Genomic DNA, 18540 nt, shown 5'->3' on the forward strand with positions numbered 1-18540 from the left:
ACTTCACGCTACTTTATATTAGAAATGGCAACAGCGGAGGATGAATGTCCCATAAGTAGATAGAGAAAAAGAAGAAGCTTATCGACCACGATGTCGCCACGGACTACAAAGGCGAACGCGGGCAAATTTTCAGGACTTCTACAGATCAGCAGGTACCAGAAGGTAAGAAAAGTTCCTTTTGCATAATGTTGCGAAACAAAACGCCAGATAATGTCTTACCTTATACACACCATAATAATACTCGTATGATGAAGCACAGTACAATCCATCAAGCGGTGCGGCTTCATAGCTTACCAAAGTACTAAAACATTTTCATTGATTTTTCAGCGCCGTGTGTAATGTTCTATATTTTCAATGGAACTTATACAATTTTGGTGTTGTTTACTTGAGTTGACCTGCTCAGTGGCCTTGTGGTTAGAGTGTCCGCCCTGAGATCGGTAGGTCATGAGTTCAAACCCTGGCCGTGTCATACCAAAGACAAAGACTATTAAAAAAATGGGACCTGTTACCTCCCTGCTTGGGACTCAGCATCAAGGGTTGGAATTGGGGGTTAAATCACCAAAATGATTCCCGGGCGCGGCCACCGCTACTGCTCCCCTCACTGAACAAGTGGATGGGTCAAATGCAGAGGACACATTTCACCACACCTAGTGTGTGTGTGTGACAATCATTGGTACTTTAACTTAAATATTGCAGTCTACACATATCTCTTATGTTTGACTGCCATCTACTGGTCACACTTATCATTTGACCACGTACCAAATAAAATAGCTTCAAGGTCGGTAAGCACAACCAAAATGATTCCGTATATTAGGCGCTCCGGGGTATAAGGCGCATTGTCGAGTTTTGAGAAAATGAAAGTGTGCCTTATAGTCCGAATAATACGGTGAAAATCACCCAAAACTTGTCCCATTAGTTTGTGCTGCAAACATGTTTTGTCTAACTATTATAGTTATGGGGCTGATTATGAATAATAACACTTGATTAACAAAATAACTATAATAGACAAATGTTGTAGCACAAACGAATGGGACATGTTTGGGGAGATTTTGACATAGTTGGGGGTCTGGTTATCATGAATAACATAATATATCATAAAAACTATACAAACTTTGATAGTTAAAAACAGTTTTGCTGCACAAACGAACGGAATAGCTTTGGGGAGATTTTCACAAGGAATGGATAAATGAACAATAAAACGTTAACATAAATAGTTCAACAAAAAAATGCAGCGCAAACGAATGGCAGTTATTTTATTATTTGCAATGTCAACGAGGAGGGTTTAAAATTGATCTGAACAAGTGTTTTTGCGTCCCATGAGACCCACCATGCGTGTACAGCACATTTACACAACAATGCTTTCACGTTCTGGGCGGATTTCCCGCCATCTCCGTGGCAACCGTGAGTCACGTCCACGCTTTGTGACGTGACGTCACATCGGTTCGAGGCGGTAAAGCGCGCGCAAATTCGAGAGGCCCGCCATGTGCGCCGCGCTGCTGCAATGTGGAATGTAAGCAAGAATTTACGCGCGTGGAACTGCCAGGTGGGACTGAAGACAAGTGATTAAACCGTGGGATGAGAGGGGAGGGGGTATAAGATAATACCGCCTGTGGGACAAATGTCTCATCACGTCTTATACTGTTTTAGTTTTTGAATGATTAAAGATTATTTTAGGTCAATCTAAATTCACCCATTGGCTGCAAACCAAACTGATTAGTTTTAGTGCTAAATTGTGCTGTTAATGATCATATATCAATAATAAGGGAATTGATATACCCACAAAAAAAGAAAAAACAAGAGGAAAATCTGCTCTTGTCTACTTGTTAAATCTAAAGTCACTGGATACCTGACTTGCTTCAAATGAAACAAAAATGATCTAAATCGTTTGTGCTTGGTTGTTGTGTAGCTTATTTCTTACATGCATGCAGTTATATCATATTCTCATCTTCTCATAACAAGTCAGAAAAAGAGTAGGAGCAGAGTTTATTTAATCCTGTACACCCATTTTCCACTTCATAGCAATGACTACAACACTTGTTTACATCCTGTTCTTAGTTTGTAACATCATTTAAATCATCCATCCATTTTCTACCGCTTTTCCCACTCGGGGTCGCAAAATAAATACAACAGATTGTGCCATTAAAATTATATTTTGTGGTATTTTAGTGTTCCAAATTGAGCCGAGATGTTAAACACAGCATCTCTATAATTGCTGCTTGCGTTTGTTTATTGTTGCACTAAAAACTGTAGTTGTACATACACAACAATATAAAGGGAAAACACTACATTTAAAACATCAGACACGTTCCATATCAATATGTGGAGTAAAAGTATGTCAAGTATATTAACACTCATGACAATGACATACAGAAAATGAATTCTCAATTATTATTTTTACTGTATGATTTGTTTTTCTGTCTGTTTTACTATATTTACATGATTTACTAAACATCATACTTGGTATTACTAAATGTTTTTATTTGTTCTAACATGTGAAACATATAGTAAGTGAAAATACCACACATTGAATAGGTATTGTCAATACGCTCTACTTCTTCAGTCACCTTTTCGGACATGTTGAATTGTGCAAGTGTAAACATGTGATGTACTTCATGTTTCAAATATAGACTCAAATATATTCAAGTTGTCACTGTAGTGTTACAATAGTAAGAGGCATTTTGTATATAGCCGCGTTAAATCTGTGATTTTCGTGTGTGATATTTGTACAGATGCAGATGGAACGACTCACTAGTTGCATACAACTTAGTGACTATAGCAGCACAAGGTCTTATCTTTCACAGGGAAAGGGTTAAACTACCTGCAGTCACCTTCATTACATACAGTCGTGGTCAAAAGTTTACATACACTTGTAAAGAACATAATGTCATGGCTGTCTTGAGTTTCCAATAATTTCTACAACTCTTATTTTTTTGTGATAGAGTGATTGGAGCACATACTTGTTGGTCACAAAAAACATTCATGAAGTTTGGTTCTTTTATGAATTTATTATGGGTCTACTGAACATGTGACCAAATCTGCTGGGTCAAAAGTATACATACAGCAATGTTAATATTTGCTTACATGTCCCTTGGCAAGTTTCACTGTAATAAGGTTTTTTGTGACCAACATGTGCTCCAATCACTCTATCACAAAAAACAGGAGTTGTAGACATGATTGGAAACTCAAGACAGCCATGACATTATGTTCTTTACAAGTGTATGCAAACTTTTGACCACGACTACGTATCACCAAAGAAGAGGGAAATATGTGAGACACCAAGTAACTTTACCTGATTAAATGTCGTGAAGTTCATTTGTAATATGACCTGTTGGGGATACAACTAATACACTAGCTACATAGTCAACAATACAATTTATTGACTTCATACAAAATGTCTACCATGATATCCTTTTCTAAGGGCATTGAATGGAACGTAACTGTAATTCCAGCTTCATCAATTTATTTTTATTTACGGACACCATTTTATATTATATTATTGTTTCTTTAGTTAATATTAGAGTCCTTTCTGCAAAAAGGAATCCCTAGAAGCGTAAAGCTTATGGATAGGGTCTCGCAGTTAAAATATACATCATTATATAATATACAAAGTACAGTACAATTATTTTCAAAATCTACCCACCCAATACCCAGTTACATTTCATACCAACCTACCAACAGATTTACATTTAATGACAAGGACGTTTTTAATCCACCAAATCAATCTCAATATCTTATTAAATTTGATTAAAAAGATGCATCATGAAGATTTGCGATAATCATACTATCATTTTGCAAAGATCAAAATTGTGCAACCAATGTGAAATCCTCAGCCATGAGGGATGTGCTCAATACACTAAGCATAATGTAGCAATATTATCCCACCATCATGCTCAAGACAAGATGGGACATACATCCATTTTCTACCGCTTGTCCCTCTCGGGGTAGCGGGGGGTGCTGGAACCTATACCAGCTGGGACAGCTCCAGTTTATTGAGCAGAGACTAGAGCTTGATAGGACAGCTCTAGTTTGGAGCAGAGCTAGATACTATATATCCCAGCTTCATCAATCCATCCGACCACCTTCAGTTCTTGCTCAAAAACTAAATGGAACAGCTCTCGTCTGTGCTCCAGATTATTCCAATTTAGTTTGGTAACATTTAGGGGCCACGCAAAAAAATTGTGGAATTCACATTCGGTACAGCCTTAATAGCTCACGTCTACAGTGCATTTACAAGGAAATAAACATGCAACACACAACATCAAAAAGGCATTCCAGTTAGTATGTAGCATAATTAGATGAAACTGTTGGTGAATCTTGTAGACTTGGCTGGCAATGATCTATGGCGCCTCCCTGAGGGCATGAGAGTGAACAGCATGTGTAGTAGATGTTAAGGGTCAGAGTGATAAATGTACTTGTATAGCGCTTTTCTACCTTCAAGGTACTCAAAGCGCTTTGACAGTATTTCCACATTCACACACTGATGGCGGGAGCTGCCATGCAAGGCGCTAACCAGCACCCATCAGGAGTAAGGGTGAAGTGTCTTGCCCAAGGACACAACGGACGTGACTAGGATGGTAGAAGGTGGGGATTGAACCCCAGTAACCAGCAACCCTCCGATTGCTGGCACGGCCACTCTACCAACTTCGCCACGCCGTCCCGAGAGTGATGCTGTGTTAGTGTGTCTAAGGAAGGGTGTTACGGCTGGATTCATCAACGATGCACTGTAGTTTTTTTGTATGAATGTGAGTCCAAATGACCAAACCAAACGGTTATAGAGGCGTATGCTTTGGATGATTTGAGCCTTGAGGTATAGAACTATCGGAGGTTGGGCCTGACTCTGAATTTTCTGAGCTGGCGAAGGAGAAATAGCTGTTGATTTGCTTTTTTGTAGATGTGATCTGACTGGAGTTTCCAAGATATGAGTGCTGAGAAATTTTTAAAGTGTCTGTGATGGAGGTGGGTTCAGAAGTGATGTACAGTGGGGATTTTATTGTGGGGTTACGGGTGATTTTCTGTGTTTTAGCTGTAGAGTAGGAGTTTGTTGTCTTGGCACCAGTTTACTGTTTGAGATATTTGCAGACGGTAGTGTTATTGTTTATGACTACAATTATGAGGGTATCATCTGCATACTTGATCATGGAGACTGAGTTGTGGGTGGAGTTGAGGTTATTTGTGTACAGAGAGAAAAGCCATAGAGACAGAACGCAGCCTTAGGGGCCCCGGTGCTAAGGGTCAGAGGTCCAGATAGGCCATTGCTGATCCTGACTCTGTCCTTGAGGAGAAAAAACATTTAAATCCAGTGGCATATGGTATGTTCGTGATTCAATGAATGTTAATTTCTTTGAGTTTATTTAGAAGATTGGCTGGGTTGATTGTATTGAAAGCGCATCTGAAATCAATAAACAGAATGCGGGCGTAAGTGTTGGGCTTCTCCAGGTGCTGCAGTATTGTATGATGTGCAAGGCTGACAACGCATCTATTGGCACGGTATGTAAAATTTTTAATTGTCAAATATTGGAGTTATCATGTTTAAGTGTTGTAAAACAAATCATTAAAATGATTTCATTATCACATGTCAGTGCAATGGTTCTGTAGTTATTTAGGCACAAAATGTTTGATTTAGGAACGGGGATGACAATGGAGACTTAAATCATTTTAGTACCATACACTGGATGAGAGACTGATTTGAAAATGCAAGTGAAAATAGGGGAAAGTTGAGCAGCACATAATTTAAGACTTATTAATTCAATCAGAATCTGGAGCTTTATTTATTTTGTTCTTAGTGAAGGGGGCCCTCACTTCCTCCTCCTAGATGGCACAGGGTGGTGGGGGGAGGGTGGAGACAGATAACTGTTCAAATCTGGTGTTAAATTGGTTGAGTGTATTTGGGAGATCATTGCCAATATCCATCGCAAGTGCAGACTTTTAAAAACATTTTTTTAATGCTTTTCAACTTTCTCCAGGTGGCTCTGGATTCGTTGGAAGCTGTTTGCTGTTGCACTCTGTGCGTATGAGAATTACGCTTTCTTGATCACTGATTGTAGTCCGTTTTGAACACTTTTACATTGGTCGTTATTGCCACAGAGATGGCTCAGTTTTTCTTTTTCCGTAACAATAGAATGTTTGTGAACTAGAGTTTGTTATTGCCATGTGTTTTTGTTTTGGTGGTCACACAAAACCACACAAAAGTTGACATGACGTCAGTGTCAGCTTGTTCAGGTTGCCAGCAGCTGCAATGAAGTTGTCCCTATCAGTACACTCCAGGCAGCCTTGTAGTCTCGATGGCATTGTTGGACCAACATTTAACAGTTCCGGATTGTACACAGGTGGACTTAAGCTTCTGTTTCTACTTTGGCATGAGAAGGAGCACCGCATGATCTGATCCACCCATCGGTGCCTGCAGGAATGAATGGCAAGAGTCTTTCATTGCCACGTGTTTTCCCCTCTACTTGTGCAGATGCCCTGTTGGACGTAGTTGGGGAATTCCACAGACAGGCTAGTGTAGTAGGTCGCCAAGAATAAGGACAACTGCATCTGGGTTTTTACAGAGGATATAGAGGCAGAGAGTTCTGATGTGGCTGTGTTGACGTTCGCTGATGGTGGGATGGTATACGTCAATGAGAATAGCCGATGTAAATACTCTTGGGTCGTAGTAGGGTCTGCATTTAACACGGATATATTCCAGCTAGGGAAAGCAGAAATTCTGAAGAGTTGTTGCACCATCGCCGGTTTACCAAAAAGTAGATTTCTTTGACAGCTCCACTGACTTGTTGGCTCGATGGAGAATGGAGCCGAATGGCGTTATGGCCTGATCAGGCACATTATGGTCTAGCCAGTTCTCAGTAAGACATATGACAAAGAATTCAGTGTAGTCTTTGTTGGTATGGGTGGGGGGGAATAGTTAATCAATTTTGTTCCTTAGCGATCTCACGTTTGTCAGTATCAGAGCTGGTAGTGATGTTCTGAACGGCCGCTTCCTAAACCGGGTCCACACACCGGCACTGGTTGATTTGTGCCATGCCAGGTGGATTAGCATGCATGTGTCTTGCTAGTATCTCCACTGGTATCGTTGAAATCGTTGTTGGATCTTTTGTCCTCGAGATGCCTCTGAGTAAAAGCAACTTTAGACGTGTGTATGTCTGGCAAAATATATTTTTAGGCATACTACAGAGTAACAGGCCATCTTGACATCCAACCAATGTTGACATTAAATTCACTAATACTGTGCAAACAAAGTGTTTACCCTAGTTTAATTTTCTTAGAGCATTGAATTGATCGCAACTAGAATCTGCATTGCATCAATTCATTTCACTATCTTTAGTTCATGTTCAAGAATAGATATAACAGCTCTAGTGTGTGCGCCAAACTAAAGCTGTCCTATCTAGTCTGAATCACTGCTTTAGACTAGAACTGTCCTACTTGAGCTCGAGCTGAAGATGGTTGGATAAATGACACTTTGATACATTGTATTTAGCTCAAGACTTGATAGGACAGCTCTAGCCAAGCACTGGAGGCTAGAGCTGTCCTATCTCACTTGAACTCGATGTAATCTACCGGAGCTCCAGCTCTATTCTCTGGTCTAGTGCAATATTAGTGCAGTCCTATTTAGTCTAGTTTTTTATTTATTCAAGATAAAGTCTCTGACACTAGAACTGTCTATTCTAGTTTTGAGCTTGAATTTAATATAACCTGCTTGGATGAGTCTTCAGCGGAGACAAGAGATGTTTTATCTAGTCAGCTAAAGTTGTCCTCTACATAATCTTACTCTTGAGCATCAACTGAAAAAGATCTAATTAATTGATAAGGCTCAGGTGAAAGGCAATACTGTCAAAGACAACCTGAAAATTTCATTTGGCTTCCAGTTGTGCTCCATTCAATGTCCTAAGGATATTAGAGTAGCATTTTGTAAGCAAAATATCAGTGCATTTAAAGTCAACATTGTGTAACATAGCCCCAAATGTTACCAAAATAAATGTCTGGAGCAGAGACTAGTGCTGTTTTATCTAGTCTTTGGCATGAACTGAAGATGGTTGGATAGATTGTGAAGCTCAAGACTAGATAAGACAGCTCTACACTGGAGCAGACTAGAGCTCCAAATATTGAACATAGACACCAAGGGAAGTATTAGTGTCAGACCATTGTGTTTTGTCAATTTAAAAAGTTGTTGTCCATTATAATGTAAACCAACAAAACACCACATTACCATTAACTATTTAAAAGAACTGATATAACAAATAAAGTGTCTATATTTGTCACAACTGGAAATTAAACTTAGTAAAAATGGCCATGCCGCCTTGTGCTGCAAAAGTAACCTAACAGTGACACAGCCGCTTTTGGCCCACTCCAATACACAGCGCCCTCAGTGGAGAATAAACTGAACATACAATACTATGTACTTTAGGCCAGTGGTTCTCAACCTTTTTTTTAGTGATGTACCCCCTGTGATAATTTTTTAAATTCAAGTACCCCCTAATCAGAGCAAAGCATTTTTGGTTGAAAAAAAGAGATAAAGAATTAAAATACAGCACTGTGTCATCAGTTTCTGATTTATTAAATTGTTTAACAGTGCAAAATATTGCTCATTTGTAGTGGTCTTTCTTGAACAATTTGGAAAAAAAGATATAAAAATAACTAAAACTTGTTGAAAAATAAACAAGTGATTCAATTATAAATAAAGATATCTACACATAGAAGTAATCATCAACTTAAAGTGCCCTCTTTGGGGATTGTAATAGAGATCCATCTGGATTCATGAACTTAATTCTAAACATTTATTTTGTTGAAGTATTATTCAATAAATACATTTATAAAGGATTTTTTTAATTGTTGCTATTTTTAGAATATTAAAAAAAAAATCTCACGTACCCCTTGGCATACCTTCAAGTACCCCCAGGGGTACGCGTACCCCCATTTGAGAACCACTGCTCTAGGCCAGGGGTCCCCAACTTTTTCCTCCAGGGAACGGTTTAATGTATGCATTATTTTCACAGACCGGCTTCCCACATGTGGCTGATAAAAACTGCCAAAAATTAGCATGAAAAATCAACTCCCCATAACGCTGAAGTTGTAATATAAAAGGAGTTGTAATAATCATCTATTAACAAACTTATTGGTGTGTTTGGTGGGACAGGCGAAAGTTATGTCGGAGAAAATGCGGTAGTTTATGAATGAATTGTTTCTGTGCAGCCCGGTAGCAAATGTGTCACGGACGGGGACCACTGTACTAAGCCACATATTGATTATTGGACTTAGCCTAAGAGAGAAAATGCTATAAAACGTGTTTCAAACCACCATTTTGTTTAATTGAGAGACAATTTCAAATCGTATCAAAGGAATGAAACATGTACACAAAAATACATCCTGTAATTTATGATTCAGGTATGTTCCATATTTTAAGCAATCTGTCTGCCTTGTTTAAAAAAAGAAAGAAAAAGAACGACTAACAAGCACAGATGGAAACCTTCACTGTGAAGTAAGAAAGTCACAGTGAACATGAGTTGGTTTTCTAGATAAAACGTTAAGGTTTCTTACCAAGCAACATAAAACATGAACTCCTACTATGTGGCAAACTATGTTAATATCCATTTACAAAAAAGGCAAATAAGAACAAGTAGTAAATATAACTGGTGAAATGGAATGCTCGGTGGTGCACTTTTTTTTCCCAGGACTTCCACACTACATTGATGGTGTTGGGACTAAAAATCTTGATTGATTAAAAAAAAAAAATACACAAATGTCCATGTGAAAATGTCAAAACATTACAGTTTTCTTCCACTCACTTCCCATTCTACTTCCTGTCATTTGATCTGGAGCGACTGCGGACAAAAGAAACAAGAAATTAATTCAAGGTGGTAAGTAATGCTGCACACACTAATTGACAGTAAGATGCCATCTAACTTCTAAACAGTTTTTTTAATTTATTTGATGAGCTGCATCACAAACGCTGCACCTTTGTTGGCATGGCAGCAGACACTTCCTTCCCCCTAGCGGGGCTCCGCAGCCAGGGCAAACTCGCATAAATGAATTTTCCTGATTTTATTTGGAGTTCATCAGCGGATTCAGTTTTATTGGCTGATTATGTGACTCCGTCCGTGGTTGCACGAATGCGGAAATCATGCCTTACTTTGTTGCGTAGTGATTATTAATTAGGCATACTAGTGCTGTGTCAAAAAAATAGCAACCATGGTGACATCCCAAACTTCTAGTAGCGATGTTTTTCCCCCACTCATTTTTTCACTCATCTGTTATAGTAACAAGCTCCGGAATTTGCATGCCCATTAAGTGTTTTTTTATTATTATTGAAAATAGATGGATGGTATTTTCATACTCGTGAGAAGCCATAATCGAAATTAATATTTAAATAATTGTCCAGCCCTACTATCGCAAAATATACTGTGGCGTAAGGATGCAACGGTACACGGCATAATGCCGGAAAGTTGGGAAAATCTTTCCTCATTGACTGCAGTTTTTTGTTTAGTAAGGAGGGACAAGCAGTATAAAATGGATGGAATTAATTTTGCATTGTGTACGGCTGTGTGGGTAGCGATATTTTCTATATCTAAATATTTTTAATAACACTTTATTTGTTGTGTTGGCTTAAATTCAACCCCTCAGATATAACATGTACCAAAGACCTTTACGGTTGGGGTTTGTCACATAAGCTGTTAAACTTGCTCCTGAAATAATCAGTGAACATGTTTTATGATGGCATACATTATTCTGCACTACCTCAAATTCTAACTGCACTTAGCTGCTTCTTCATTACATATAGGATATTTGATGTAATAAAGATCTGCAGTTTGGGTCACCTGCTGCCAAACCACTAATGAAAAGCACTGGTATATTTAAGTACCGGTAGTCAAGTAATACAAAGACATTTACCATATGAGAGTGTTTTAGTTACGGTTAACTTAAAGGCCTACTGAAACCCACTACTACCAACCACGCAGTCTGATAGTTTATATATCAATGATGAAATCTTAACATTGCAACACATGCCAATACGGCCGGGTTAACTTATAAAGTGCAATTTTAAAATTCCCGCCACACTTCCGGTTGAAAAACTCATTTGGATATGATTTATGCGTGTGACGTCACAAAAGCAACGGAAGTGGTTGGACCCCGTCGGACCCGATAGAAAAGCCTCTTGTTTTCTTCGACAAAATTCCACAGTATTCTGGACATCTGTGTTGGTGAATATTTTGCAATTTGTTTAATGGACAATGGAGACTGCAAATAAGAAAGTTGTAGGTGCAATCGGTGGAGCGGCGGACTACAGCAACACCAACACCAGGAGGTTGTGTTGTGTTTTGAGCAGGATAGCAGACGCACTATGGTGAGTCTAGCTTTGGCTTCCAAACATTTGATCGCTTGCCCGTACGTGCGTGTCGATATGTGCATGTCACGTACGTAACTTTGGGGAAATATATGTTTCTTGCCGACTCTGATGGCGGCCGGGGTGTCGTCAAAAGTGTACAACGCCCGCCGCCGCATCTAAGTTAGCTTCTGTTTTTTTAGCTTCGCCAAGCTGAATATTATTAATCGTGTATTTACATGTTCATGGTTTAATAGTATTATTGATCTTCTGTCTATACATCAAGTCAGTTTTTAAAAAAATTTAGTTTCTATCTGCATTTGAGCTAGAAGCTAACTTAGCTACGTAGCCAACGTGATAGCATCAGTTTTTTTAGCTTCGCCAAGCGGAATATTATTAATCATGTATTTACATGTTCATGGTTTAATAGTATTATTGATCTTCTGTCTATCCATCCAGTCAGGGTTTTTTTTATTTAGTTTCTATCTGCATTTGAGACTGATGCTATCACGTTGGCCACGTAGCTAGGTTAGCTTCTATTTTTTTAGCTTCGCCAAGCTGAATATTATTAATCGTGTATTTACATGTTCATGGTTTAATAGTATTATTGATCTTCTGTCTATTCATCCAGTCAGGGTTTTTTTTAATTTAGTTTCTATCTGCATTTGAGACTGATGCTATCACGTTGGCTATGTAGCTAGGTTAGCTTCTATTTTTTTTAGCTTCGCAAAGCTGAATTATTAATCGTGTATTTACATGTTCAGTCACTGTGAATGTCCATTTCGCGTTCTCGACTCTCATTTTCAAGAGGATATAGTATCTGAGATGGTTTAAAATACAAATCTGTGATACACAATAGAAAAAGGAGTGAGTGTGGAATCCAATGAGCCAGCTTGTACCTAAGTTACGGTCAGAGCGAAAAAAGATACGTCCATCACTGCCTCTCAAGTCCTTCACTGTAACGTTCCTCATCTACGAATCTTTCATCCTCGCTCAAATTAATGGAGTAATCGTCACTTTCTCGGTCCGAATCTCTCTCGCTCCATTGTAAACAACGGGGAATTGTGAGGAATACTAGCTCCTGTGACGTCACGCTACTTCCGGTACAGGCAAGGCTTTTTTTTATCAGCGAGCAAAAGTTGCGAACTTTTTCGTCGATTTTCTCTACTAAATCCTTTCAGCAAAAATATGGCAATATCGCGAAATGATCAAGTATGACACATAGAATGGATCTGCTATTCCCGTTTGAATAAAAAAATTTCATTTCAGTAGGCCTTTAAGAAAATTCTTAACAGTATTCATTACACCATTGATAACTTTGCTTGCCTCAAAGTGCAGTCTTTGCTGACAAGCAAAATTATATTATCATTAAACAAAAAAAGTATTGAAAACGAACCGTTTCAAAAACAGACCATTCTGTGTGTTATCTGTACCATTGTGAGCATGCCAAATTTATGACTTAAAGGATAATTTTCACTTTTTCCCTGTAAACTGTCCTTCCAGTGGTAAATTATTTAAAGCAGGGGACAACAAAGAGTCTAATAATAATGAAATAAAACAATTTCTTTAAAGCTAAAGCAAAAATCACCCCAGAGAACCAATATTTATATTTTTGGCAGAATAGTGCAACATTAGTGTCATGCATCGAACGATGTACAAAGAGCATCCTCCATTGTTGGTATATTACCTCCTTGATCGAGAGAAGGACCTTGAAGGTTTGTGGTTCCTGTCCCGGGAAGCGGACCGCTCCCTTCTCCTGTCTCGTGAGAAAGACCTGCACAAAAACATCCAAATTTCAGAGCAACTTTCAACCATATGATGCATAATCAACCAGTTTGTGACTTACCTGCTGCGACTACGACTAAAGCTCCTCCTGCGTGGAGATCTGTGCAGGGAAAATGTGGAGATGTTAAGAACCTCAACTGACACGTCCGCCATCGCACGCTGGTATGCGGGCTTCCATCTACAAGGCTTGTTTAAATACAAATTCAACTACTGGCATGGAGCTATATTGAAATCTTCAGCCACAGTATAATGTGCATCCATATACTATGTTAGCTATGCTAGCAGATTAAGATGTGCCTCAACAAACCGGAGGATGGAACACTGCACTGTGGACAGTCACAAAGGCAACATAAGCAAATAGAAAGGAATAAACCTTGACAAACAGGCTAGAATATGATTAAAGCACAGAACTGAGCTCAGAGCCCCGAGACAAAAACTTCCAATCCAAATCTCTGGACACAAAGTTCCAGACATTTGGTGGTGGACCCCCTTACCCTTTGACACATGGAACTATAGCAATGGGTGAGGACAAAATGACAAACTTATGTAAATAATAATTTAAAAAACAACAACCTTTTGTAACCCAGCTCTGTCTTCACTTGTAAAACTGTTATCAGTGAACTGAATGAAGCAGGAAAACTTACTAGTATTTTTGGTTTTCAACAAGCTAGATATGACGAAAGGGTGGCAGACTGTTGGCCGGGTAGGTAGAATTGGCTGAATAGACCTGGCCAGATGCTGCGAGATGATAAGGTGGCAGGCAGGTGGGGGCTGGCTGTGGACTTTTTCCCTGCTTTAATTGGTTAGCCGAAGGCTGCTGTTGGTAGGTTGTCGACATTTGGAAACGCGATACGCTGATTGGAATGTGAGGCGGGCGCTGCCATTTGGGTTAAGGTTGAAGGAGGAGGTGGTTGAGAAGAGCATGATGAGGAACCAATGGCCTGGTGCAACCTGACGACTGGCCGTGCCTGGGTCATGTGACAGCACCAGCCAAGCTGATTGAGGCACGATGGTCAGCAGTCACATGATGCTGAAAGAGGACTAGTTGATTGACTCTGAGGGTGGTGAGAAGAGGCATGGTGGTGGCTCTGCAACGGGTTTCATTCTTATTAATATAGATGAAAAATAAAAAGCATCCTCAAACAAAAAGGAAAAGCATCACATTTTCCACTCTTATCCCCACTAATGAAAAAAGTGGCTTTACTTCAGTTATGGAAGAAAGCTCAAGAGTGAACTGCTAAGCAGAATCTAGGCCTTACAAGCCATATTTAAACTTTGAAAACTGTTACAGATTATGTGTAGTCCCCGCAAAGTGATCACCAATCACCCATAATGCTCATTGAAAGTAACAAATGTGCTGACTCCAATAGAAGACAATTCTGACGATAAGATCCTTTTTTATACCAGTTTTTGCAACAGTAATATATTTTTTGTAACCCTTATTTACCCAGGAAACCCCCAATGAGATTAGGAATCCTGCCACACACATTCCTATACCAGTGTGGCTAAGGGTCCTGCCAAAGGATACGATGGCAGTAGCAAGATTCATACCAGAAACTGAAGTTTCTGGACAACCGCTCTACCATTGGAGCCACTATTTTTATTTTCTCGATGAGTGATACCATGAAAAGCTCAGACTTCCTTTCATATACGAATCGACTTTTTTCCTAAGAGAAATTAACTTTTTTTAATCCATTTATATTCGGGTCAACAGACAGTCAATACCCACCTATCCACAGTTCTGCATTTGCTCCCTTGCATATTCACCATTTCCCCCCTACGCTTTAAAATGTAAAGATTTCATTTTTTGCAATAACTTTTAAAATGTATTCAATAATTGAGGCATACACCGTATTTTTCGGATTATAAATCGCAATTTTTTTTCATAGTTTGGCCGGGGGTGCGATTTATGTGTGAAATTACGCCCAGATAGTTGCCAAGGAGATGAATATAAATTACTTTGCGTCATATAACGTACACTTATTCAGCCTGTTCACCATTTAGTTATTTTAAATTGCCTTTCAAATGTCTATTCTTGGTGTTGGATTTTATCAAATAAATTTTCCCCAAAAATGCGACTTATATTCTAGTGTGACTTATATATGTTTTTTTCCTTCTTTATTATGCATTTTCGGCCGGTGCGATTTATAATCCGAAAAATACGGTAGGGTTTTGGTACCAAAATAGACATTTTTGGGACATTTGTATGGATGCATCTATCTTTAGTTATTTCACCCTGAGTGTTTGAGAAGGCTACCTTTGCAAATAGCTTCTGTATAACTGATACATTTCAGGAAATAATATATACTTTGTTTCTGTAAAAATAAGCTATAAAGTGTCGACAAGGGGCGTTTATTGGTTTAACATCTACCCTTGAATATTAGCAGTCATATATTGTGAATACATCATTACAAGATTAGCAACAACAACCATGAGTTTTTTCTGACCTTTGAATGAGATTAGTGTGTTCACTTTGCGGGGATTATAAAAATAGGCGCGTCTATTGTAATCAAGTATATAACTATTTGTCTCTATAAAATGTTATGATCCTTACGTATAGCAGGGCAAAAAATTCTGAATAATTACAAAACACTAGCCCTTATTTGGGAAAATCTTACTGCCAGGAAGAATACTTTGAGTGAGAGGGGGTAGCAGCGTTTGTCAAGTTTCAAATACAAATTGCTTTTGACTGGCCAATGACAAAACATTTTCTAGGTCACCTTCGCCGTGGCGGTGGACTGCTACGTCGCCTGTAGTCATCTCGTTCTCGAGGGCGTCGGCTCCATGAAGGTGGGGCCCCGCGGCTGCGGCTCCGCTTCTCGCCGTTGGACAGCTCCACTCGCACACGGCAACCGCATAAAGTTCTGGAAAGCAGCAAACATTGCCAATGAATATTCTCATTATTGTGTCAGATTTAGCTGCAGGCCGTCACTTCCTACCTCCCATCAAGCTCGCGCACGGCATCAACAGCATCTCTGGGGTCTTCAAATTCGACAAAGGCAAAGCCTGGTGGGTTCCTCGCCACCCATACGCTGCGAAGAGGCCCATAGTAACTAAAAGATCTTTCTAACTCGGTCTTGTTTCCATTGTTCCCAAGATTCCCAACGTAGACCTTGCAGTCAAGTGGACATTCACGATGCATGGCTGGATCTAAAAATGGAAGAAGGAAAAAAAGAGAAACAGACTTAAATTTGAATCCAGGTTAACTGACATGCGCATCAATCAAATGGGCACAACGGTTATAATGGTGCATTCCATTTTTTTTACTGGGAAGTCTAAATTCACCAGTTAATAGTCGGAATTTCAACTGGAATGCTCTGATTTCTGACTTGGAAAGTCATAGCATTCCCATCACCCCTAAGTTTGTTGTTTTAAAGATGGCTGCTCTGGATGTTCACTATGATATCAGCTTCTACTATATCCATTATTAGCACGTCTATTTAGTTTTGGTCGCCGTAAATAAGGCATATACAGTGCATTGTTGTACACTTATATATGGTATCTTCAATTGTAGTGTAAACTACATTTTTTTTGTGTGTTATGTATGTTCTGTATAGCTAGCAGTAGAGTATGTGCTTCCTCGTCATCCACCGTGTTTGAAGGTTGCAGAAAGAGTGCATATTGTCAGTTGTTTGTACTCAGACAATACAAGCGCAAAAATGGCCATTGTGGATATGGCCATTTTGATTTCCGACCTAACTGGAACGCTAACAACTCGGCTGTGACATAATTCCCAGTTCCGACTTCCAAAGTAAAAGAAACACAGTATTCTCAATACCCCAACTGTTTTTTTGTGCCTTTAAAAATAGAATTGGAACTCTACTTTAAAACGCTCTCTATCTCGAACAACCAAAAGGCCGTGAAAACTATGATGCTGTGTTCCAAATTTCGATTATTTACGGAACTTGTGTGAGCCTAGGGCTTTACATTTTGTTACATATATATATTTTGCATTCTATTTTAGTTACTTTGAGTTCACAACCCCCTGGCGCTGTTTTGTACTGTTTCTGTAATTGTTTTGATTATTATTGTTTGTTGATTGTATGTAAATGTTGCATATTAAAAATAAATGTTTATAAAATAAAAAATACAAATAAAATAAACGCAGTATAATCACCACAGTAAAGACACATCGCTTCAATATCATGCGACTGCAGTCACTCGAAACCAAATTCTTGCTTAGCAGGAAGAGTTTCAACAGTATTTGGAACAATTCCCTAAGACACAGGGCTTTATATTATACATAAATGTGACTTAATTCGTACAAAACAAGATTTGGAAGCAGATTTCTCACCACAAAACGTACTGGTCTTGAACGCTAAGGGTCTGGGCCTACCTTACTGCTGAAACAGTACTAACAATAGCTTGAACGGCCGAGTCTCTGTGAGGCGAAAATACATCGTCACAATGTTTTTGTATACAACTAAACCATTACCCCTCACTCAGCACCCTTAAATATGTAACTTGCGCCATAGTGTATCATTGTGTCTATTCGAAACTAGCAGTAGAGAGTGGCTAGCTCAGATAGCTAAAATGGCCGCCGCCTCCGCCGAGGCCTAGCATTAGCCTGCAGTCCAATAAAACAATGGCTTACGCTGATTTGCTTTTGCTGTGAATGCACCAAGTATTACAAAACACAAAGCTGTGAAGGGATAATGCGTGCACATTTGTTGCACAAACTAACCGTATTTGTTGTATTTCGGAGTGAAGTTTCGTCGGCGCTTCTTCAATCGCAATGTTGCCCTTTCCGCGTTCCGCTAGTCAATGGAAAATGGCGCTTCGATCGACCACTGAGCTACTCTGGTGAGGGCGGGGCCATTTTGTGTATTTCTTCTTCTTTTGTTGTTTTACGGCGGTTGCTGGCTGATTTAGTACATTGCCGCCCTCCTTTGGGTGTGAATGGTGACTTAATGGCCCGCAGACTAAAGTATTTATACAGTACATTGATTCAAATTTCATATTAATATATACACCTGCATATCTGTATGTACACAATCATTATATATAAATCATTCTTATTATAACCAACAACAATTATTTGCGGACGATACAACAGCGTTTTGTTCAGTAGAGCAGTGTTTTTCAACCTTTTTTGAGCCAAGGCACATTTTTTGCGTTGAAAAAATCCGTAGGCACAGTGGCACACCACCAGCAGAAATCACAAAAAAATGAAATTCAGTTGACAGTAAAAAGTCGTTGTCGCAATTTTTGGATATGACTTTAAACCACAACCAACTATGCATCAATATAGCTTTTGTCTCAAAGTAGGTGTACTGTCACCACCTGTCACATCACGCCCTGACTTATTTTGAGTTTTTTGCTGTTTTCCTGTGTGGAGTGTTTTAGTTCTTGTCTTGCGCTCCTATTTTTTTGGTATTTTCCTGTAGCAGTTTCATGTCTTCCTTTAAGCGATATTTCCCGCATCTACTTCGTTTTACTCC

At 39.1% G+C, this 18540-nt stretch overlaps 1 protein-coding gene across 1 annotated transcript; it reads right to left on the minus strand.

The window, feature by feature from the left end:
• Positions 1-9280: 9280 nt before the first annotated feature.
• srsf3b (serine and arginine rich splicing factor 3b) lies at positions 9281-17942 on the minus strand. Its single transcript, XM_062053653.1, has 6 exons — positions 17784-17942; positions 16039-16249; positions 15820-15963; positions 13161-13199; positions 13002-13088; positions 9281-9815 (listed from the first exon to the last, which is right to left on the minus strand). The coding sequence occupies exons 2-6, from the start codon at positions 16239-16241 to the stop codon at positions 9788-9790; spliced, it is 501 nt and encodes a 166-aa protein (XP_061909637.1). The 5' UTR covers positions 16242-16249; positions 17784-17942; the 3' UTR covers positions 9281-9787.
• Positions 17943-18540: the final 598 nt, after the last annotated feature.

This window comes from Entelurus aequoreus, linkage group LG01 (assembly GCF_033978785.1).
Source record: "Entelurus aequoreus isolate RoL-2023_Sb linkage group LG01, RoL_Eaeq_v1.1, whole genome shotgun sequence".
Classification (NCBI taxonomy): Eukaryota; Metazoa; Chordata; class Actinopteri; order Syngnathiformes; family Syngnathidae; genus Entelurus; species Entelurus aequoreus.

Bases quoted from the DNA above. Each gene is read 5' to 3' on its own strand.
- srsf3b (XM_062053653.1), bottom strand. From the start codon at position 16,241: ATGCATCGTGAATGTCCACTTGACTGCAAGGTCTACGTTGGGAATCTT. The intron at 15,964-16,038 runs GTAGGAAGTGAC...GCTGCTTTCCAG, and splicing joins GTGCGCGAGCTTGATGGGAG to AACTTTATGCGGTTGCCGTG. The intron at 13,089-13,160 runs GTAAGTCACAAA...GTTTTTGTGCAG, and splicing joins TTTAGTCGTAGTCGCAGCAG to GTCTTTCTCACGAGACAGGA.